Source organism: Acanthaster planci, linkage group LG09 (assembly GCF_054643075.1).
Source record: "Acanthaster planci isolate LZ-2023a linkage group LG09, COTS_SCS, whole genome shotgun sequence".
NCBI classification, from domain to species: domain Eukaryota; kingdom Metazoa; phylum Echinodermata; class Asteroidea; order Valvatida; family Acanthasteridae; genus Acanthaster; species Acanthaster planci.
In genome coordinates, this window is record NC_141785.1 from 2,336,149 (window position 1) to 2,360,299 (window position 24,151).

The 24,151-nt window shown below is 38.7% G+C and overlaps 1 protein-coding gene and 1 long non-coding RNA gene across 3 annotated transcripts; one reads left to right on the plus strand and one right to left on the minus strand.

Moving 5' to 3' along the window:
- Nucleotides 1–1,214: 1,214 nt before the first annotated feature.
- LOC110987553 (deoxynucleotidyltransferase terminal-interacting protein 1-like) lies at nt 1,215–23,351 on the plus strand. Of its 2 annotated transcripts, none has more exons than XM_022250364.2 (10): nt 1,215–1,373; nt 6,349–6,406; nt 12,541–12,629; nt 13,085–13,292; nt 14,282–14,425; nt 14,680–14,757; nt 16,463–16,641; nt 17,259–17,319; nt 18,580–18,704; nt 19,675–23,351. In XM_022250364.2, the coding sequence occupies exons 1-10, from the start codon at nt 1,330–1,332 to the stop codon at nt 19,814–19,816; spliced, it is 1,128 nt and encodes a 375-aa protein (XP_022106056.1). In that variant the 5' UTR covers nt 1,215–1,329; the 3' UTR covers nt 19,817–23,351. The 2 variants fall into 2 exon arrangements, with proteins under 2 accessions (XP_022106056.1, XP_022106058.1); XM_022250366.2 differs by having other exon boundaries at nt 1,223–1,373; nt 6,354–6,406.
- Nucleotides 2,184–6,368, minus strand: LOC147798014 (uncharacterized). Its single transcript, XR_015426286.1, has 2 exons — nt 6,305–6,368; nt 2,184–3,994 (listed from the first exon to the last, which is right to left on the minus strand). It is a non-coding gene; the product is annotated as an uncharacterized LOC147798014 (long non-coding RNA).
- Nucleotides 23,352–24,151: the final 800 nt, after the last annotated feature.

A 24,151-nucleotide genomic window follows, 5' to 3' on the forward strand; every position in this document is an offset into this window, starting at 1 on the left:
TCAGAATGAATATGCATAAACTTAAAGTGAGTTGCATGCTTAAGCTGCATGCTCGTGCAAATCTGCATTGTGCATAAACACAACAACTGCAATTCTGTAAATCTCACAGTACAGGGCTTAGGATCATGCAGAGCATGGTGGGAACCAACATGGTGTGGTAAGATCAAACTCATGGGAACAAGGTTGGCCCTTAGAGTTACATGGAACCGAAGTTTGCGCACAGCTCGAGTTTTAATCCAATTGGAACTTATTATTGGTACATGTGCTGTATGAGGAATGATGCAACACCCTGACCTGCGTCTTTCGTTGTAATAAAGCACATGCCAGAAACAGTTGTAGCTCCAGACATGAGTGATTGAGAGTGATCACTGTTATTGTGCAGCACTGGTGTATCACTATATTCAACTTTCACTATATAGTCTTAGGAATATCACAGAGATGAGGGCATGGCCAGTGGATCCAGCTTCGTCCTGTCCTATGATTTGGAATTTGTTTTGCGCAAACATGTTAAAAAGAACACTAGATGAAAATGCTTCCGAGAAATGCGCGAGTATACTCCTGTGGTGGTTTCTTAATCTTTTATCATGTATCTGAGTAGTAAGGCTACATTTGGGAGCTTTTTACCCACTTTGGAGAGAAAGGTAAGTAAAATAGACCTAAAAAATCAACCTTTCATTATTGTTAAAAGGGGGCGTTATGGCTTGTATTGCTAATTGCGCGTCCTTACCTGTAGGGTGCAGTCTACTGACTAATTCAAGTGAGAATTTCTGGCCAGCTCATTAACATGAAACGTACCCCAGTATCTTTTGAAAAAGAAGATTGCATAGCCCCCAAAATTTTGAGATTGTGTAAATCTTTGCCAGGATCAATTCCCTTGGTCTTTTTGCTTTCATCTGAGAGCAGACTGGCTAAAAATAGGGTTGAAATTTAAATGTGGTCCCAAGTACCTGAGAAAGTTCGGGGTTGCCATTTGAAAAGTGGCCGGCTGGAAGCAGACTTCAGAAAAATCACTTTTGGGGGGTAATTTTGTTTTGTGGGAATACATGTAACTCAAAATGTAATCGGTTAACCCACAGAAAATTGAAAAGAAATTGAAAGATTAGGGACTATACAATAATTTAACGTTTGTTTCAGATACCTGAGTGGGCTTGCACTCCGTCGCAATAAAATAAGCTCGGGCTTACCCTGGATGACACAAGAGGGCGCGCTTTAACTACATTGACTGACTGTAAACTACTAAAGCGTGCAACCTAAGCAGAATGCATTGCGTACCGGTATGATTTAGGCCTAGTAGTACTTGTACGTTTTGCACTAAAATTCATCATCACAATGGAACAAGGGGAGACGGAAATGAAGTCCTTCGGTGTAATAAAGTGAGTGTGGTCTGTTTGAAATTAGGCCCATTTGGCATCAGCTTAGCTTGAACCATGGTCAAACCATGTAACACTTACTGACTTAGTCTCCATTCAGGCCTAGGCCAAGTACAGTATTGTCACGGCCGCGGTATCGGAAATTTTGAATGTTGTGATGGTGCTAGTGAGTTCCCAATCAGCAGGATTCGTCCTGGTAATCAATTATTTATGGCCTGAGGATAAGTTTTATTAAAAGAGAGTGAAAAATACTGCATGTTTCCATAAGCATGGTACATGTAAGTTTTGATAATTTAAAAAAAAAATGTAAATTTTCCAAAATTTGTAAATTTCCTTGACCATCATGACCATGTCTGTCATTACCTGTACCTACCATCTACATGTATCTCTATAGCAGTTACACTGTATTTCTAATGCAGCCCTGTCCTTGCATATCTGTTGCTAGGGTCCATATGTCAATTTTGAAATGGCCAAAGGTATCTAACGGCACACTTTGGAGTCAAAATAAGGGCTTCTGTGCTGCAAAACGTTTTGCGTGCGTAAAGCACGTCCCCAATCTCCATTGCAATAGACTTGTATCAATCGTACTTTTACCCTCCATGCCCGGGGCGATTAGCAAATACTTACTTTCTTCTTTTCTTATACAATTTAAAGAATTTGCAACTGATATTTAGAATTTATTTAAATTTTGAATAAAATAGTTCAGGTCTACTGAGATGGTCATAACTCTTGGAGACTTAAAACTCAGAAAGGAGACATTTTTAACAATTGTTTCAGACATCAATAAAAGAATGAGACCACCAAAAAATGAAATTTGCGATAACCATATAAGCTATTTATTATTCCTTCTGCAAACACCAATATCAGTAATAAGAATGTCAAAGTTGTTGCTACATTTCAGATTGGGGTAAACAAGTTCTGGTGGACAAAAAAAAGAAGTCATTCCTAGCTGGATTAAGTGTAAGGTGATGCAGTGTAATTTTTTCCATCTCGTTCTCTCAGCGTATGGCATCTTTAAGGAAAAGACTGGGATAAATGGAGTCAGTTACACGGAAAATTGAACATTATCACAAAATGAGGCTATTGTGTTCCCTCTGAAAACAAAATCATTCTTTTATCTTTATTTATTCACAAACAAAGTGCTTCAAAGGCCATCGTAGAAACCATTTCTTGATACCGCGATATGGAGACTCCACTCCGCTTGATTACGGTGCACACACAGACATTCTAAGCTATCATAGGGGAAAATAAATTGAACCACAAACAAAATTTATGAATCAAGTTTAAAAGTGAGAGTCAAACAACAGCAAGGATAGGATATTATAGGAAGATGAATAACTAATCTTTACATGTATTTCAATCAGGAAATGTGATACCGCTATCATAGAGTTACCCATCCTACTTGGACCAGTAGTATGTGTACTATCGTCCGACCATGTTGACCATTGAAAAGGCAATTCATATATGGTATAATCCAAGTTACTCAGACTCAGGATTTCAATTTTGAGTGATATAATAAGCCTTATTGCTAATACTGCGTGGATGTGTCCCTTTTCCTTCCTACAATGCCTCTCTGCCATTGCGCAAAACTCTCGTGGCATTTGCGATTAGGCTTATGGGGTAAAAACAGCAACATTGACAGAGCCCACACATCGCTGTACAGTCTGCCATGTGTGACTGTGTGTTAAGCTGACCGTGCATTTATGTTGATGGACATATGGTATGAAAGTCTCATTTTTTCCTGATTAACTCTTCCAAATGTAACCCAAATAGGGTCATGACACTTCCTGAGTAATACTCTTTCTCGGGGCTGATGTTTATTAGAAAGAGTAACTAAAACAGGAGTCCCAAAACTTACATTTCCCTAGTACCCTTCCTAGGCTTTTCCTTCCATTAATTGATTTCACTCATATGGGGTGGAATTCTAAGATCTTGCAATCGGTCACAACTAGCTACACAGCGCAGTGCATGTCGTGTTCTTGAAGGTATCAGCTTACAAGTTACACCACAAGGACAGTTGCGCAATGAAAACAAGTCTGACACATGCGTAAGGTAATAAACACAAACGGTGGAAATTGGTGAGTAAAAATCTCACATTTACAAAAAAAAAAAATGCTTGGTCCAGGGTCTGAAACTACCATACATTGTGCAAAAGATTTCCAGAAATTTTTCTGGACTGCTATGGTGTTAAAAATTACTTTTTTTCCCAGAAATAACAAGCAGTTGCCTTAAAAAAAAGAAAATTAAAACAGGTCATTTTCCACTTTGATCTGTACGATATTTCCCTCTTAAACATATTCTTGTTTGTGAAATCATATTCATAAGCTTCTGCTCCCTACTATGCTAACATCCTTGGCGGGTTATAAACACCAGTCCTATGCCCCTCTTCACAACTAGCAAACAGGGCAGCACAATTTCATGACTGTGTGTAGGCTGTCAGGTGTGCATTCTAATCATATTGTGTTTATCGTGTGCACCATGAATCACCCCGACTTCTCAATCGGGTTGCATTCTGGATATGCTACTCACAAACACCCACGCGCACAGGCCCTTATGCTCACTGTGCAAGTCTTCTTCTTGCCAAGTCTCAACCTCATCCCAAGGGCTTACTTCATGTCCAAACACTAGTGCAGATAGTGAGGGGCAACTTTCAGTGATGGAAAATCCTGCTAATGACAAGGAAAATATCTACAGGCTGGCTGAGTGGTCCATTCATAATTGGGTCTGAGGAGTGTGCACGCTTATGCTGATAACTGTTTCCTGAGCTGCGCAATATCCATTAGCTGTGACTTAGTTGAGTTGTACACCGTACGTTGTGCCATTCAGAAAACAGTTATCGGCATACACATGCACACACTACTTGCTCGATTATAAATGGAGCACTTGGCTGGTACATGTTGACGTTATCGATAGTTTCCCCGTGCATTAGCGTACAGTTTGTATCGCAACATGAAACAGATGGCAACTTTAAGCTCAACAAGAGCATTTCTGATTTAAATATCTTTTTTTTCCCCAAATGGACAATGTACATGCACGTGCACATGCCATACATCCAAAAGTTAAACACAGTGGCTATAGTTAAGGTAACCGTAATGCATTGATCATAGGCTATGGTTACAGTATTCATGGTATTGGAACCGTGTAAGTGTGGTGACGTGTATGATACAAGATTGAGTGAGCTGACCGGTTCAAGGGGCTGTTGGCTGTATGTAGTATCACTGTAAGTTGTACATGTGGCTGTGCATGATTGGGACTGTGCAAATTTAAACCCCAAGCTACGTTTAATCACTTCGCGCTGGGGGACCCGGTATCAGGTACCTTATGTTTGTACGCATAGCTGAGGAACCCGAAATTGGACAAAGGAGCAAGGTCTTGTAACAAAAGATTGTACTCAAAATAAAAGACCGAGCTGCTGGGACTTGAAGAGCATTTTTTCAGTTGTCAATAGCAGAGGTAATCTGTCCCTTTTTTTAAACACTGTACCACTATATATGGCATTCAATGCGAAGGATTACAACTACAGACGAAAGCTCTCCAGCGCTGCAGTGCTGAGCAACACAATACCGAAAAAGACGCCACCCGTGAACTGCTCCAGTTTCGAGAACAAAAAAAATTACGCAAGTCCACACAATCTGGGCAGCAGTCCTGGCGAAATTCATGGGCGTCAGTAGATGTTGCCTGTCAGATTAGAGTAGCCACCAGACAGTCATTCATATGGGTGTCCATGTAAATGTCCAGTAAATGAAGTAATGAATTTTTGAAGAATTTTGAAAACGGACAATCTTGAAAACACTCGTTTTTGTGCATGGCCGTTTTAATTGAACCCGGCAGCAAGTGGTTAAGGAAAGGAAGAAGAAGCAACATGAGAAGTCAAGAGGTAAAGTTCAACAGGACTATGGACATGCTCATTGTCAGACATGACTCAAAATTAGCAATAATTATTTGAATGGCTGAAAAGGGTTATGGGGGGTATTGGAGATTTGGCTATGGGAATAAAAGTATGGGATTGTTTGTGTCCATTGCCCACCTTCTCAAAAACTCCCCACGGATTTTCATTATTCACACGCACAAAATCATTATTGAGACAAAAAGGCTGTCCATGATCATACATTTCACGCTCCAGCCAGTGACTGCTTGGAGTGGTGTAGCAAAAACTAGTCTTTCAAGGTGATCCATAAAGTATTCTATTTCCCAAGGCAAAGGTCATGATGTATTATCTAATGGTGAGGAGAATTTTTATTGCCCAGTCAGGTGATAGTTCTAGGCCAATGAAAATACAAATTGAAGCCAAAGGTACCACATACAACTGCACTTGTATATGCAGTACTGATTTTTATAGTTGATTTGCTTTCCGATGATTTAATTAAAATGTGCATATGCAATGGACCTAAAACATAATTTGATGTCATGCGCTGTTAGTTTACATGTACATGTACATGTGTGTTTTCCTATGGGGACTCAATGGACTGCATCCCACCTCACTACCACAGGAAAGCACACATGTAAACAAAGCGTGGCATCATTATATTACAAGCCTATTACAATAGTCTGAATAGTTGCACGTAAATGTACAAACAGCAAGGCTTGAAAATGTTGGGATTTTTGCATACACTCATGTACAAGTACATGTACATGTACATGTGTGTACCAGTTGCTCACAACACGACTCATGAGAATGCCATGTGCAGTGTTTGTTTTTAAAACTGTCAGAGGCTATAGTACTTGTAAAGCACCTTACATGTACGTGTACTTGCAGCATTCACGGTATGATATTCTGAAAATGAGATGAGGTTTGAGGGTTTTTTTATTGATCAATTCATTCATTGTTGAAGTAGTGAAGTCCTTGCAATTGTGGGTTGTAATCATATGCTTTGAAATCCTACATGAATGAAGAATTTGCAGGTTTCTGTAGTTCCCTGTACATGTATGCTTACCAAATAGGTCCATGATGTATCATTTCCTTTCTGATTTCCTGCAGCACAGCTTCCAATGACCTACTAGACATACAAGAAAATAAAGAACCCCAAAAGATAGTGGTAAGTACCCTGGGATCAGGTCAACTCGGACCCAAACCAACTTGGCCTCTGCTGACTCAGACCCATGTCAACTCTGACTTGGCAAGGGTATAAGTTGGTTTGGGTCCAAGGTAGATCAAAATCAATACCCTACATGTCATCCCCAGGTAAAGCAATATCTAAATTTGTGGCATCTTTCAGTTGTGTGTGATGAGCAATTTAAAGCAGTATAGTACCTGGTATGGTGCCATGTTTACACTCTGAAAACAAGGTAATTATACGCATACATGTACAGTACATGTACCTCAGTGGTCCCAAGGGAAAATATCTCAATAGATTTGTGTTTTGGTTGTGGAACTACATGTACATGTAATACAAGGCTGGAATTACTTATGACTTGCTTGACGGACATCCTGAGTGTTGGCTTACACACATGTAAGATAATACGTGTAGATTGAGAATGCCTCAGGATTCTAAAAACACTTGCATCTGTAGGTGTGGTGTAATATGATTTCATTCGTCAGCTTTATCAAGAGGAATTGAAAAATTTGTATGAGACAGAAGAGAATCAGAAAGCACAGGCAGAAATCTGGGATAAAAGTGGGACAGTTTTGTGCAGGACAGGGTGTGAAATCTCCACTTTTTAGTGGATATTCGCTTTTTGTTGAACATGTTGAATATGCCATTGACAGACCAGATTTTCCTTGTTTTTCTTCTTTGCACAAGCGCCGATTTTGCTGTTTTTTCTCTTTTTACCGACGCAACGGCCAGGCCACACTTTGTATGCCCTCTTTCCTGACACAGTGCTTGAGCGCTGTATGCACACAACTGAATTTATTGTTCAACAATGTACATGGACATGTGTACAGTGTATAATACATGTATGTGTGGGCATTATTCAGTGCGGAGCAAGCCTTGTTTGTAAACAGCATCCTCAGACCATCTGGTCATTGTGCTGTGATTGGCTGCTAATGATACGTATGTACATGTATATCAATATTCATGTGTCAGTGGGACTCATTACAGCCTTTCCTGCATGAGCAGAAGCTCATGTAACAAGCTCCACTGGAACTTGTGGTAGCACACATTTCGCTGTAAATTTGCGACATGAAATAAGGTAGTAAAATTTTGCTTCTGCTGATAGAGGGCTTCGTGACAACTGGTGTGGAACGTGTAAAGTTCTTGTGTCTTGCATTATTGCGCAGTTTTGCATCATTTTGTACGGCTTTCAAACAGTTTTTGGACAGTAATTCATCAAAATGTCAGTGCAACACAAATGTACAGTTGTCCAAAGAGACTCTGACTTGGATACAGTCTTTGGCAAGACCAATCCTCACAAAATGGATGCTGAAATGGACGTGAATGGAATGCACAGGCAAGCAACGCAGTCGGCACCCAGAAAATTCAAAAGCCTGGACTGCGATGTGCATTCTTTAAAAGAAAATCAAAATTTCGAAAACTTGGTTTGGTTAAATCATTTGGGAAAAAGGCCAACTCACTCTACAAACCTCGATATTTACAATTTTGGTATACCTATTACTACATGTAGTTTATTTGAACCTGCGGGAATTTCAGCCAAAAAATAGAATTGAAAATATACATAGCCTAAATTGCAAGACAAAAATGGCCAACACTCAACAGGTGCAATAGGAGGCTGTAAAATGCATCTACATTTCCAAATTTTCTTAGGGCCCTTAAGCAGACCCCAGCCGTGTATGAATATTGATGCTTCATTGGCAGCCAATCACAACACAATGACCTAGTGCTTCCCAGGATACTATTAACATACGAGGCTTGCGCTCCATACTGAACATGTGCATGCACAGTTAATTCAGTCAGACCTGTGCGCATACGGAGCTTTAGTACTGTTCGGTGTCCAAATGGGGACGTGCAAAGTTTGGCCTGGCTATCGCATTGCTTCAGTAGAACAAGAAAAAAATGGAAAAATCGAGGAAAATCCAGCCTGTCAATGGCAAAAAAGTGAAAAATGAAATTCGACATACTCCACAACAAAGCTGGGCCGTCACACCCCCGAAATAAGCATGAGGGTATTTTTTATTTTCATTCATATTTCTTTTGTCAGTAAAAAGATGTAGGGTCAGCGCGATTTGTTAGGTTGGGGCAGGTAGCCAGAAGCACAGCTCTTATTTTGTTTGGCCTTATTGAAAGTGGTACATGTACTCAAATATTATTCAGTGAAATTTTACAAAACAGTGGGTTAACAGAAAATTACAAAAAAATCAGAATCTCAAACTGACGGTCAGATGGCAGGTCAATGCCTGGCTCTCCCAGAGACCATTGCCATTCCAAGACTTGGTTTCATGGTGTAAAATTTTCAGCGAGCTTTATTATTTCTGGTTGTTAATCAGGGTAGCCCATTCACATTTTGATTTGGTCCTCCACAGGGCCCTGAGAATTAAAACTACAAGAGATAAAAATACTAAAAAAGGTGACATTTACAAAACTGAATATTTAAAATATTAGAACAAGGAAACAAGTACATATACAGGTTCCTCAAAATATGGACCAAAAGATAATGTTCAACTTTGGGGGCTCATTTTTCATGAAGTAAACAGCAGTGAATTAATTCCCAATACACGTAATGAGGCAAGTTATGGCTGATATCTAGAACAATGATGACCGTTTCCATCTTTCAACTTAATTGGAGTTAATTAATTAAAGTCTCGAACGTAAGCATTTTTGACGGACGTGAACAACCTGTTGAAATCCTAGCCAATAAAATTTACCGAGGAGTAATAATCCCTGCGGTTATTTTACACAGATTTATATGTGGCGAAAGGTGATAATATTTACGCATATTAAAACCATAATCACGAAATTAAAAAATATCTCTCACACTTAATCGGGTCCCAAAGTCTGCAGTTGTGAACGTCATTCAGTGTGAATGTCAGTAGTGTAAAAAAATTCGACTAAAATCCAAATAGATGTACAACACAAGCTTTAACAAAAAGTACAAAAAGCGCCGCCAAGCCATCATCCTTTTATGACTAGACCAATCACTTTTTTTAAGTACGTTTCCGAAAACCGCAGTCCAAAATACCGATCGTGGCGATTTGCGGCTTCCGTCATTATCTCACGGTGCTGTTAGAGAAACGTTTCACTGCATCTTGGCCTGTTTGACCTTTGAAATCAACCCAGATAGTGCGCCCTCTTTTTCATTCGATTTTCATGAGCCCCTCCACGGAATGGTGATGCTCCGCGATTTTTCTCTTCAGACCAATGTTTCTCGAAAGAAAATCAGTCATTCTGAATGACGTCTGAGACATACGTGTAAAATACAATTCATGACGAAAATCTAATTGCTCAGAGTTGTTAATTTTGATTAATTTTCAGCGGGGATATCTCCAAAATATGCTGCAAAATGAACATCGCACATGGAATTTTCAAGCACTACAAATGACAGCATTTTCGGCGTTCTCGTGTGTCATGCATTTTTTGTCAAAATTTTCGAACGTCATCAAAATTCTGTCTAATATGATGTTCGCAATGAACGTATTGCACTCATTTTAAATTTTTTATGCAGCCAACTTAAAGATTATTTTCGGTGGTTGAAAGGTATAAGACCTGGCAAATATGTTGGTATAGTGAGAGTGATTATAAATGGTAAGAGAATGAAGAGAGCCAAACTTTTCTCATCATTTTCTGTCAATTTTGTGATTTCTTTTGTGGCTTATATTTTTTAAGGTTATTTCTTAGGTGCTTTAAAATACAACAGTCGAAAAATATACATACATGTAATTCTCCATCTTGAGAGAAAGTTTGAAATCAGGTCCTTTGGTGTAAACACTTTGACGTAAAACTTTAAATGATTTCAACTCCATTTGATTTGCATTGGTAGCCAACCACGTGTCCACCATAAGTACATATTATGCCCAATTATCCCCAAATAATCATTTTTATAAAACTGAAGGTGCTAATTTGTATTTTACATGATCAAAGTCACTCTTTTAGAAGTTTTAAAAATGACATCCGGAGTTGCATTTTGGTCCATTTTAAGAAGAACATGCCATACATGTATATGGGCAATCTACAACACAAATATGTGTACCTACAGAAGTAAATGTAACTTAAGATACACAAAATAAAATGGAGTTACATAGCAGGATGGTATTATGTTAACAAAGATGACAATTAAAGAAGATTGATGAATTTAATTTAAAACAGTAAAAAATTAATACATATATGATACACTATCAAAACCAACTTAATAAATAAGGTGTAACTTACAAGGTTAGAATGGTATCTTTATCAGTGTCTTAAGTTAAATGAGCCAAGGGAGGTTGCTGATCTAATTTCAGATTTTAAACTAGCAACAAAAGGTTGCTAGGGCACATTAGTTTTTATTATAATTTAGAACAAGGCGATTAAGTTCAACCAAGCGGAGATCTGTTTCAGTGCAATAGATAACTGTCTTTCAACATCTGCAGTAGTCTTGCCATTAACTGTGAGAGTTGTATCGTCTGTGTATGTACATGTATCAACAATACCATCACTGACCAAGGAGGGCATAGAATTCACATAAATAGAAAAAAAATAGTGGACCTGCCCCTCCACAATCTTACCTACCAGTACGATTGCTAAGATAGAAATCAGATGATAGTTACATGTACCTATATCGGAGGTATTGCCAGACTTAAAAATTTGAACCACTTTGGCACTCTTCCATCCTTCAGGAACATATCCATACAACAATGGCATTTATAATTTTTCTCAATGAGTGAAGGATGGAAGGGCAAGCAACTTTTAATAAACAACAGCTGAGCTGATCATCCCTTGTAGCTTTACTTACATCCATAGTCAGGAGTGTGTTTTCAACAAACGCAGCCAAGACTAGTTCCAGATTGAAAACACATTCATTTGACCTCTCCGGAAGAACAGTGGGTGCTGTGGCTGGCAAATCCTTTGTGACTGTTTGTGCACAAGTCACAAAGTGCATGTAATCATTAAATGCATCAGCAATCCAATCAGTCTCATTGCAATCCAAACCATTGATCTCAATCGAAATTTTGTATGGTTCCTTTGGGGGTTGCTTCTTTAAGGCAACTCAAGATGGTTTTGCTATTACCAGCACTATCACAGGTCAGACTACAATAATGATTGCTCTTCTGCTTCTGCATCTAATGTGTAACTTCATTACATACATGTACATGTACACCTGTACATGTACTTACTCCATAAATTCTAGCAATTATATTTGATGGCAGCCTTGTAAGACGATCAGTGGCAAAAACGCATTTTGTAAAAATTGTGAGCTGTGGATCACATGTTATGGGCATTATAAAAACCCTGTAACACATAAAATACATGTAAATGACGAGACCATGGTAACATGAATATCCATACCATCAATGAATTATTTATTTATTTTCATTTGTTTACCCCACAGGACACTACAGCCTTGATGAACACAAACAATGCATACATTCAACTCACAGACATTGACAAATACAAATCAAATACAAAGATGCTTGAGGAACTGGGCAGGAGGAATACACTTTACATGATGACATGCCCTTGAGTAACATGTACACTCTACATACATACATGTATGTACGAGTTGGTATTCAGTCAACCATACCTGCATCACACTCACTTGATTGCTTGTTACTATGCATTGTGCCTTGCCCACGTTAGATGGCAAATTCGAAACATTTTTTTGGCTTTCCCTTTTTCAGATCAAAACTTGATTGATTCAGCCTTGATTCTGAGTGCCATTCTTGTTGCAAAGAGTGCATTTCTTACACAAATGAACGGGGCACCTGTTCCTCAGGCTAGTATGTACATGTTCCATAGGCTAGTGTACCTGTACATGTACAACAGACATATTTTTTACTCATATAAATGTACATGTATACTGATAAAAAGTAATTGTTAAATACACCCTGCTTATTGGCATTGCCTCTGAGCATTAGCTTAGGATCCGCTGTGTTTGTGAAAGAAAAATATTTTTTTATTCATATTTTTCTAAGCCCTCAATACATGTAAATAATTTGAGAAGTCAAAGACGATAACAATTGAGCTACTTTGTTGAAGACTGTCATATGCAACTTACATGTAATGTTAATTACTGCTGAGGAAATGTATGCTACATATATTTTCAATGTAATGTTCTGTAATGATTGATATGTTGACAGCGTAACCCTTACTGTATGACTCTGAAGACCTTTCCTGTGCACAAACATTATCGCCTTGTTCGTCAGCCTGGCATGTCTTACAAAACAAGGTACGGTAACTATCATTGACATTCGGTGTATTGAAAATTCAGTTAGTAAATTGAATTTATTTTTGGTTACATTTTCTAGTTGATCGATGAAAACCGCTTCACCAAAATAAAGACTTACTTTCAGATAGTGAAAGAGAACACACCGTGCAAAAGTTGTACAAACCCTTTATTTAAAACATTCCTCAAGACAGACCACTTGCTTACTTTACTGTTGCTTAAAAAGTAGTGGAAAAATTCAGCTGATTATTAAAATCAATCTAGCACAATAATTAAAAACTTGTTGTCCTGTAGTTAAAGGCAGACAGACAATAGGAGAGTTAATTAAATTGGGTTTTAAAATTCCACACAGTTTAAAGTGCATGCAGAAGGTCCATGTACATGTACTTTACATACCGGTATTTATCTGGCATTGCACCATTAGTTATTACTTTTGGTTGTTCTTTTCCCTGATCTAGGAGTGGTGGTAGTACCTTCAATCCCATTCCTACATTAGATTTTCTACGTGGTACGCTGCAGCATCTGATTAACAAGGATATACAAAAAGTGTTCCAGCAATATGCTACATTCTTCCAAATGGCAGTGGAAAATATCCAAGACAATAATGGAAAGGATTCAGTAACTGAAGATCATGTCTTGTCAGTCTTCAGAAATAGTCTGGAAGAAGTATGTACTGTTTGTTTTGGTTTTCTTCATTTAAATGGGAAAGGTTGATGCAAGTTGCTTACCTACATGTACATGTATATGGACTTGAGTGGCCTGTTACGTGTACATGTATGTGTATGTTGAAAAAATTCACGGGGTCTGTGTCAATCCTAGCAAAATTTTTGTCAGAGACATTCTAATGTAGGATCAAAATAATGGGTTGTCATAAGTTCTGATTTCTTTGTGCGACAGCTGTCTTATCCTGCTTCTAATGCCTGCATAGCTATAATTTTGTGAGATCTTAATTCCATTTTCCTTTTGTTTTGGAGCAACTTAAGCTGTATGTAAGCTTAATTTGAACAAGGTCTTCGTCATACAGTTTACATTGAAACAGGCTTATTCAATCTTACATACACGTACACTTAATGAGGTACACATGTACCTCATGGAAAAGGTGAGAACAAAATTACTTTTCTGTTTCAATCATTCTCATCTGGTTGAAGCAGGCACCGTCAAAAAGAAAATAGTGTACCGGTAGCTACTTGTAGCATAGTTCTAATCTTTCATGCTGTTAAATCTAAGTCTTTTCGTGGCTGCTGGAATGTGGGATTGAGGAAAATATGGGAGGGGCACAGACTTGGACATTTTCTGCCTTGAATCAGCCTTAAGTAATGAAACACTACTGTCTGAATTGAATAAAAGCAACCATAGTGAAATGGTTCAGTAACAATTCTCAGTTTGAGCCCCATGTTAGTAGACATTTATTTCATTTTGTATTTTGTGTAATTCCACATTGAGAATGGTGCATTAGTCTGGGGTTCAGCTTCAGATGAGTTTTTCAGCATGTAACAATGACACCAGTATTGAAGACCTTAATGATCTATGTTTATATAGTTTTAGTCTAGAGAATGATGTCAGGAAGGACTAGAGATGATGAGAATCTCTACTAAGTAAATGTAAGTACGATGCATGTAATGTACATGTATAAGTACCACATTTTCTTTTGACAGGCAAAAGGCATATTTCAGCCCCAGGGAAAATGCTCAGTTGAGAACAGTAAAACATCAGAGAGTAACAGTATGAGCAATGCCAGTCATATCGTTAACTTCAAGCACAAGGGTTCCAGCTGGGCCAATGAAGAACCAGTGCCAAAGGTTTGACTTGTATCATTTCACTCAAAGAGTTCTTGAGTATCATTTTGACTGTTCTTACCATTACATTTTAATTCTTGTTTTGTAGTGGAAACATGAATATACATGTACACATACACGTATTAGCCTACTACTGGTAACTGCAACTTTTCTACATGTAAAATAGAATGGCTGTCCCAAAATAAGGGTGAAAAATATCAAAAGGTGTAACTTTTCACTGAAATTTGTAAATGTGTTTTGCTACTTTACATCCACAGCATCCTAAACTTGACGATGATGCAGGTGAGGCACCTACATTCTCTCTCAGACCTACACCACAGATACAGACACGAAAGGTTTGTGTATTGGACTAACGGGCTATTCAAAATTTCCAATGTTTTTAAATTTCAATTTGTTTCCAATTTTTTGATCCACCCACCCACCCCCATTTTCGATAAACAAAAAAGTGATTTTGTCGTCCAGTGCTAAGACTTCCAGTCCAGCGTACTACATGAAATTGCATGCATGTGCATTGTACATGTACATGCATGCGCTCCGAACAGCAATCCATGTGAGTAAACCAGTAACGAGCAACTGGTGCCCTGCTTGCGAAGATTGACCATTACAAATGTTGAAGTAATACAAGTCTACTGAAAAACCACATGCTCCCATGGTCTTTTACGCAAATGCATACAGATCATTCACATTCCAAAAATGGGAGCGACAACATTCGTATACATTGGAACGCCAGCGCGCGGTGGTGTTGTAATGCATGAACTCAACGTGCGTGTACATGTAACATGTACAGTACATGCATAGGTACTGGTAGATGTATGTTTTACCATGTCATGAAGTTCAGTTCAGTCGCATACAATAGTTTAGGCAGGTCAAAGGATGGTTTGGTTTACTTTTGTTTGGAATAAAAGAAATGAATTTCAATTTTCAATTACTTTCCTTGAGCCATCCACCCCTATTTCGAAAAAAATTTGAAATTTAAAAACACTGGAAATTTGGAATGGCCCCTGTTTCAACTTACGTTCTTTAACTCTAACCGTTCAAGGTACTTTGGCTAGAAACCCTACCAGACACATCAGTCTGCATCATAGTTGTCAAAGTGGCTTGCCTGCCCAGTGTTACAAGATCCAACAGGTCAACTCTCCCCAAGGCCAAACAGCCTGGGAGTCTGTGGTTGCGATTTACCAGAAGATTCAATAGTGGCATTGGTCAATGGAACTAGCTCTCATAGTCTCAACATGGCCAGTTTGCTCAGCTGCCATTGATTGCCAAGTGCATCAAGCCTTTTCCACCTGATGCACTGTGCTGCATGTGACAGGGTTAGGGTTAATCCAAGTAGTTTAATTAAAGTGCTAACTTCTCTATGAGTAAAGACATCATTCAAGCAAAGGAAGGATGATAGAAAAAGGCCTATGACTTCCTTCTACATGTACTTTGTTTGCAAGTGTCTGTGGGGGTTGTTCAATGTTTCAGGGCCAGATGCTAATAAACTGATGCCAGCAAACAATATTGTGTTATGATCATTGCATGATGCTTAAGTCTTGGTACATGTTAACATGCCATGTCATGTTTTGCTGCAGTATCATACCAGTAGTACTACCTCACAATTGTATTTTGACGTGAACATTCACGGAGAAATAAAATTTTCCAGGCAACTTCTAGCCTTAACCATGGCGTGCATGCACACATTTACGATGGCATAGCCCACGCGCTGTGTATACAAGTACATGCACACGTTTGCATGTATTGTGTGTTAATAATCACTATGCACACTCACGTGCACATGGTCTTGCGACTCGATAGGCCACTTTGACACGTGCAGTCGTACACATACATATGCCTGTATGCATTGAGCTGCATTACTGTATTGTACATTTTCTTTGTATGAATAACTCCCTCTTTGGGTTTGTTGATGTACCTAAATGGTACAGGAGGTTGGTGCGGTGTGATAGTACCTGTACATGGATAGATTACTCTAAGGTGTGACTTGGCTTTTTGTGAAATCAGCTTCTTTTATCAAAAGCACTGGCTTTTTTCTCACCACAGCGGAAAGGCCGGCCACCATTACATCACAGAGATTACACAGATGAGATCCCACTAACTGGTGGTGGAGGTTACAAAGCTGCAAAACCAAAGTTAGAAGTTGTTAAAAAAGAAGGACCAAAATGGGACCCAGCTCGACTTACAAAGAACACAAAGTTTGTGATGGGAGCTCGTGCAAACAAGTAAGTAAAAACAATTTTCATAACCTCCAAAAGTACATGTACTTTCTGTTCTTTTTTTTTTTTTTTTTTGCAGCTTTGTCAAGAATTTCCTCCTATTGTGGCGCAATTTTCAGTGACGGCCATCAAAAAGAGCCAAGACCACCAGAAGCCTTAACCCTAACACTCCTCAGTCCTCCAACAGGTGAAGGATTGAGGAGGGTAAGGGTTAATAAGTTATTCTGTCTCAAGTATTACATGTTGCTATTCACATGAACTGTGACATGGACATTCCTTTACCGTTGTTTATACACTCTGACTTGACTTGTGATTGACCTATGATTTGAGCTGATGGGCCCAGCTACAATAGTTCCGGCAAATGTATAGAAAACAGTTAAATGTCTTATTGATAATTGTTTGCACCCAGAAGCTTATCGTCAAGCTGCTGTGGCTTTGTTGCTAACATTTTTGGTGGTCTTATGTCATAGTCAGCAGTTCATAAACACCAGCTCTCTCCATGAAGTATCGTTGAATTAGGAAGTTCACTAATGATATTTGGAGAGTTACTATAGAGCATCACATAGTGTTTTCCTGTCTTGATGTTTTCACACTTTGTAACATCTCTTCAATCTTGAATTCAGAGCTCTTGGACTAGGAAACACGAGAGGCAGGCTCTACATCAAACACCCAGACCTCTTCAAAGTAAGCTGAATAGAATCAGTGAATCAACAGATTACTTGAAAGTAAACCTATTAACCATTTGCCTCTGGGGTTTCCGGAACTGGGCACTTTAGGTTTGTATGCATCGCCAGGGTAACCAACATCGGACAAAAGAGCCTTGTAACAAAAGATCGTCGTCAGAACAAAAGACCAAGTTGCTAGGATTTGCCATCTTTTTTTAGTTGGCATTAACGGAGGTAATCCTTCATTGGTTTAAAACAGCATACCACTGTTTGTGGCATTCAGTGCCAGTGGATTATCAGCGCGGACAAAAGCACTCCAGTGATGAGCGACACAGTACTGCTGCATGCTAATCCAGAGGCATTTGAAAAGACACCACTGGCATTCTGCAATGCACTGGGCCAATTTCGGAACCAAAGGAAATTATGCAACATCGCACAATCTGGGCTCTTTTAACTGGGCAGCAGGCCTGGCTGTAATACTCTGGCATCAATGGAGGTTACCTGTCAGATTAGAGTAGACACCAGACAGTGATTTGTGTTGGTGAAAACATTCAGTAAATGAAGTTGTGGATTTTTGAAGAATTTTGAAAACGAAACATCTTGAAAATCCCCCTGGAACTCATCCTGCACATGCAAATTCCACCTGGCAGGAAGTGGTGAAGAAAAAGAGTGATTAACTCACAGGTACACTCTTCCAATCATAGGCAGACTTGCCTAATTGTAGGTAATGTGTATTAAATTGTGACTAAAATTATTGAAACTTTATTAAATCAAACAGTCTCCAGAAATGAACTTAACCAAAGAGAGTTCAGCACATTAGAGAGCGTATAATTTTCTTAGCATTCTTGGTTTGAATTTCATGAAATATAATATAATTCTTAACCCTAATACTGAATGTAACAAGATTCTGTGCTTGCTGTTGAGGCTGAGCTGGTTTCTTTTGGGGATGTATTGTATTTCAAAGTAGGGTACCTATCAAGCCTGCGATGATGTTCAGGCAAGTGGTATTGTAGGCTTTTAGTTTCTCAATTTTGTCCCAGTTTTCAGAAGCTTGAAATGTGTCTCCATATCCAGATGCTGTTATTGATAATTGGAGGATATGTGATATCAGTTACTTCTGTACTGTCATTCTGACAGACAGTTCATGAACCAGGGCATTCACAGTGTTTTAACTTTGCCCGTAGGTCCACAGTCTGTCACAGGATTTTTACTATTGTACTGGGGTTTTTTGTGTAAGCTGACTCTTAAGGCTTTTTTATTTTCTTGTCCTTGGGCATAGTACTCTGGAGATCAAGATGACAAGCAGTGGTTATATGAACATCATCTCATGCCAGCTACAGGTGGCAAAGCCTACATGTTATTGCTAGAAGATATCTTGGAGCTGGCCAATACAGAGGAATATAGGTATGTACGTGCATGTGTGGCATGTATTGGCATAGTCCGCAGTGGTAGTATTGGATTTGAAGACTGATATTAAATGTCAAAAGAAATCAGAAAGCATTGACTCCTGTTTGTATGAAGTCAGCTAGAGTTGACCAAAAGTTCATTCTTGTTCATTGTGCATGCATTGTGTTTGAGGACTACAAGTATATGGCATGTACTGTACATCAGAACATGTGGTTTCTTCAGTGATACTACATTACCACATTGGTTAAATATGTGAGAAAATGATTTGTTCATTGGAAATCAAATTGTCACCATGAATAGAGCTGGAAGAACTATATGTATTTAAAAGTATGCCTGTGGAAATCACAATGACATGGATCTGTAACAGCAATGAGAAACATAAATAACTGGCAGACACTACTTTCTTATGCACACACCATGACACATGGAGAAATTTGGTATTTTGGCATGTGATAGAGAGAGTCTTCAATCTTTTTTTCAGGTCTGATGACCCATTTTCAAAGACTACCTTCATAAATAGACAGTTGTGTTAACTGGGCATTGATATCCTTTCGGTGGGAATTGTAAATTGTGGATTAAGCTTTTCAATAGGGGGTTACTTTATTAAATTAAACTTGTTTTGAAATGATCCAACCTATTTTTGATGTGCAAACTATATTAGGAAGCTCAACAATCAGCCAAACTTTAATAAACTGAACTTTGAACACTACTTTTCATGCTGCGGGTAGCCATTTTATTATCTAATCACAAATAAACCTGTTTTGACTGCACAGTAATGAGGCACATGCACTGTGTACTCAGGATGGATGATTTGTGTTTATTTTAACCAGAATTTCTTCTCAACTGAGTTCATTCTAGCATGAGTCAACTCTGTTGTTTTATTATCCTTTGTGACAGACACTACTTGAGGTTACATGATGCAGGTGTCGTCATGCTTGAATATCTGTTGTTTATCTGTTCATTTTAGGGACAATCACTTGCTAGAGGAGACAGAACTCAAGGTGTTTGAGGTGCCAGAATATATATTGGAAAAAATCAAACGTTACATGGAAATCAACAGAACAGATGGAGATCTGTCATCATCTACAGCAGACATAAATGACTGCTAAGATAATCCTGCACATGGCATTGTTTGATGACACGTTGCTATAAACCACTTCATGCCGGGGCATTTTTCAATGTTGATGATGCTGAGCTGGCATGACTAGCATTTTTTCCGTTTTCAAAATCCTTCAAAAATTCATCATTTCATTTAACGGTCATTTATAGCCGCACCAAGTAATCTTTAGCCACTACTCTAAGTTGACAGGTGACCTTCATTGACGCCCGAGTATTTCAGCCAGGCCAGCAGTCTTGTAAACAGAGCCCAGATTGTGCGGTGTTGTATAACTGTCTTTTGTTCACGAACCTGGCTTAGTGCACTGACCTCTTTTCAATAGGGGCCACATTAGCGTACAGCGGTGCTGTGTGGCTCATCGCTGCAGTGGTGGAGCGCTTTTGTCCCTGGTGGTAATCCGCTCGCTCTCAATGCCCCAAACCCTGGTATACGGTTTCAAAACAAGGCTGGATTATCACCACTTTTGAGAGTGAAAAATGTTGGTTATGCCCAGCATGGTCTTTTGTTCGGAGTACGGTCTTTTGTTACAGGGCCCTGTCCAAGTTCGGAGACCCTGGCCACGCATATAAACCATACGTCTCCGATCCCCGAGTCCCCGGCAGGAAGTGGTTAATGTATAGGTTCTTTTTGTCTTATTTAAGGTGTTCACATCTGTAAATTTGTTGTTTTGTACTTAAAGTCTGTATAAACAAGAATTTTTCTTTAGTTACAAGTGTTAAGGGTCATCATTCCATGCCAAATTATGCAATCAGGCCACCTCCTGTGGGACACAATTCAATTTGCGTGAAAACATTGACAAATACAATGACATACCAAAACAAGCCGAACCAAAGAACACAAAGTTTCAGCTTCAACAGTTTCCTTAATATAGCATGTTAAATTTTGGGTGCTGAACCAACATTTTTGCATCTGTGAATTGTGTTGTTTTAGTAGCCTGTTGAAGGCTTGTCTTTTTCAAACAAGGTAGGCGGCTGAATATTGGTATGAAGGGTAATAATTGGCCACATAAATCAATTATCCCGTCAAATCCGAATGTGATGCACCTCTAAATTTGTGTGCCATTCAATTAACTTTTTCAAATTTTGAGAGTGGCAGAATTACCAAATTAATATTTTTCTTGAATATACAGGAAGTCGAATACTGTATGCATGACATTATTTTTTCATTATTCTGATCGTCGGTTGTGAGGGCCTAAACATTGTACTGAGAGATAAATCACCTCAAGGACCCTAAGCAATTCCTGGGTAACAAAACTGAGCATTACATAATAATTGTCAGGGGCTATAATGAGGAGCAGAAACTTTGTTTTCCTTTGTTTTCAAAATCCACAAAGTTTCGGGAATTTTTCAGGCAAATCTGACCACCGTTTCAAATTTACTATGGCTGGCCTCGTGAGTAAAGTTTCTAGGCTTCAGTGTGGCATTTATAAAGCAACAATTGGCTTTTAACTGTTTAGTAAACTTGTTCCTTCATGAAGGGTCTTTGCAGAGGCTAGTTTGGAATTGTTGGCATCATTTTTCTTGTATCTGGCCAAATTCTTTCACCTTTCTGGCAGTTCAGTTGTCTAATTTGTGTACTCCTCACAGCTGTCCTTACTCTGATGCTTATACTGTCACAGAGTTTACAATTAGCTTCAACATTTCTTAACACTGGAAAAGGCATGCTGTGCAGATTGCTTATGGACAAAAAAGAGCACCCAATGCATACAAAAATTACTAGTAGTAATTTAATTTCAAATCAGACGTCTCTTATGAGTTTTGCAGTTTTTACAAAATATTGTGACAAAAACTCAACTGTTTACAGCTTTAACAATACTGTACTTATGTATGATATTGACATACAGCATGTATGGGCAATGTATCAATATTTTCATTGCAAATAATAAAAACAAATTTTTAGTGTTGTTGTTTTCCAAATGTGAATATAAAAATGGATGATGGCATTCTGTGTGATGTACATTTGAGAATTCACAATTACAGTCAGGCAACCTTTTGGTGCATCTTGAACGGAGAAGAACATCGACATCGAACACGCACAGTTTCTGTGCCCACGGAATGTTCAAATGTAAAATACATGTTCATGTGCATGATGTATATGATGTCCGCTCATCCTGTAAAAGCAGGCACACATGTGGTACGACCACCGTATGGGCCATTACACACGAATATATTGAGTGGAATAGCCCGGGCCGATTTGGAAGCATTTCTTACCTTTGTTGTTTGTGTTTCATGAAAGCTCCTCTTCGTCTTTATTCACAGGCTTTCTCTGATTTTCCAAAGATCATGGGTGCAGTGTTTGACTTCAGCAACCGTTTAAATTTAATCCCAAACAAGTCATGCATTGTTCAGTTTGGAGCGCGCTGTTGGTCCTGACTGTTTGGCTCCGGTCAGCCTGACTTTCGATGTCCAAGTTTGTCTAAATTTCTCTTTGTCCAATCTTTATAGGTATTGTTGCAGGCTGCAGTAAACAAATCTGGTCGGCATGATCTCTAAACTCCAAAAATTGGACTGAATTTTCTGAACTCAACCCAAGACGAGCATTAAAACACCCTAATAGTGCATAACGATATCTTCTCAAATGTACATCACAGATATGCAGATTTTCTATGCTTTTGAGATACCTCTCGGGTGCAGGGCCATTTTGCCAAAAATTTGTGTTTTTTCCCAAAATTTTTCTCCCATTTATTAATCAAAACAACAACTTTTACATTTGACCCAGCAAAATGACACAAAAATGTTACGCAGGTAACATTTATTATCTGCACTCAGTTTCGTAAAGAGTATAGAATTCTATTTTCCACCAAATGACAACACTGTTTAAAATATGTGCCCCATAGCTCTTGCATTGTTACACTTTCGCAGGCCTTCATAATTCCCTTAGTGAAGCAGAATTCACTTTACTGCACAATAATGCTTGGAGCATAGTCCACTAAGCTTACCCTCTAAAACATGACCCAACAATCCAACATCAAGATGAGGTAGGTGATATACATGTGGATATTTTACAACTATTCTCCCCCACTATTAAGTTTTATACTTCAAAGCAACCTACAGTAAAAACCTTTGCCGGCAGAAAGCTTTGTTTTACGGGTAATGGAAGTTGGCAAATTTGCATTGTTCCATGTTTATATTGGTAGCATTTTCCAGATTGTAGCTTTAATACAGGTCTTCAGCCTGGTTTTTGAATGGTGTGTCACAAATACGAATAGAACTACTGTTGATCCATCATCACAGCCCAACAACATTGATTGACTGACAGGCCGGCGTATTTGTATTTATTGGATTAACGAACACAGCATGAAATTTTGTAGGGTCAGTGGACGGGAAGAAAAATAAGACAAGGCTCTAAAGTTCTATTTTACCCGTACAATTAACTTATCTAGGGTTGGGGAGAAAAAACAAATTGAATTTTGCCCATTAAGTTTTTTGTTTTAAAACACTATAAACTAAGCTATGAACAGTTTGTCTGAAACTTCCCCTAAAGGACAACTGAGAAAGGATTAAACTTTTCCAAATGTTTCTTGTTCATGTATGGGTGTTAGTGAGTTTGTTTCTGCATTCAATTGGGGACCCTGAACAATAGAGGACAATAAGGTCCCTGATTGACAGAAGGTCCCCGATTGACAACTGTGTACAAAACATATGGGTGGTCTCGTAAAAAAGTTAAAGTACAAACAAAAGAGGAACAATAGGGGGTCCCCAGTTGCAGGCAAATACACACTTGTGTGTGTTTGTGATATTTCTGTCAATTGTTATCTATTCATCTTGTTGCTATTCTGTGGTCCCGACAGTGAGAGTGTTTTACAGATGATTTCTTGTCATCCCAAACCTCTGCCTGTGATTTTGGTGCGTCTAGTCCCACGAGTGTTAACATTGCCACTCTTGTACAATTCTTTGTACTCCCAGTTTGGTCTTGCAGTTCTGTATGTTGGGTCAATGGTGTGTCAGCTGAAAGTCTCGGGCTTTGTTACTGCATGTTCATGGAAAGTCTAAATGTCACAGGTCAAGGATTATGATGCACACAAGTTTAGTTATCAGCAACGTACATCTGGCACTCACTGCTCATCAGTAAGCAATCCAACTTTAAAGTCATTCCCTTTCTTTCAGTCCAGGCTATAGGTTATACATGTACCTACATGCACTAACAAGTTACCTAGCAACAATTTCTCTTTGGCATATTACAGCACTGACTGAAATGCGTATTTCACTGAATGATGTACATGTATGTTGTTTTTTCTCAACTCAAGCATGCCTGGCCAGGTGGCAATGTGTTTTTTTATACAACACACTGGGGAAACAACTTCAATAATTTAAGCTTTTTGGGGTCA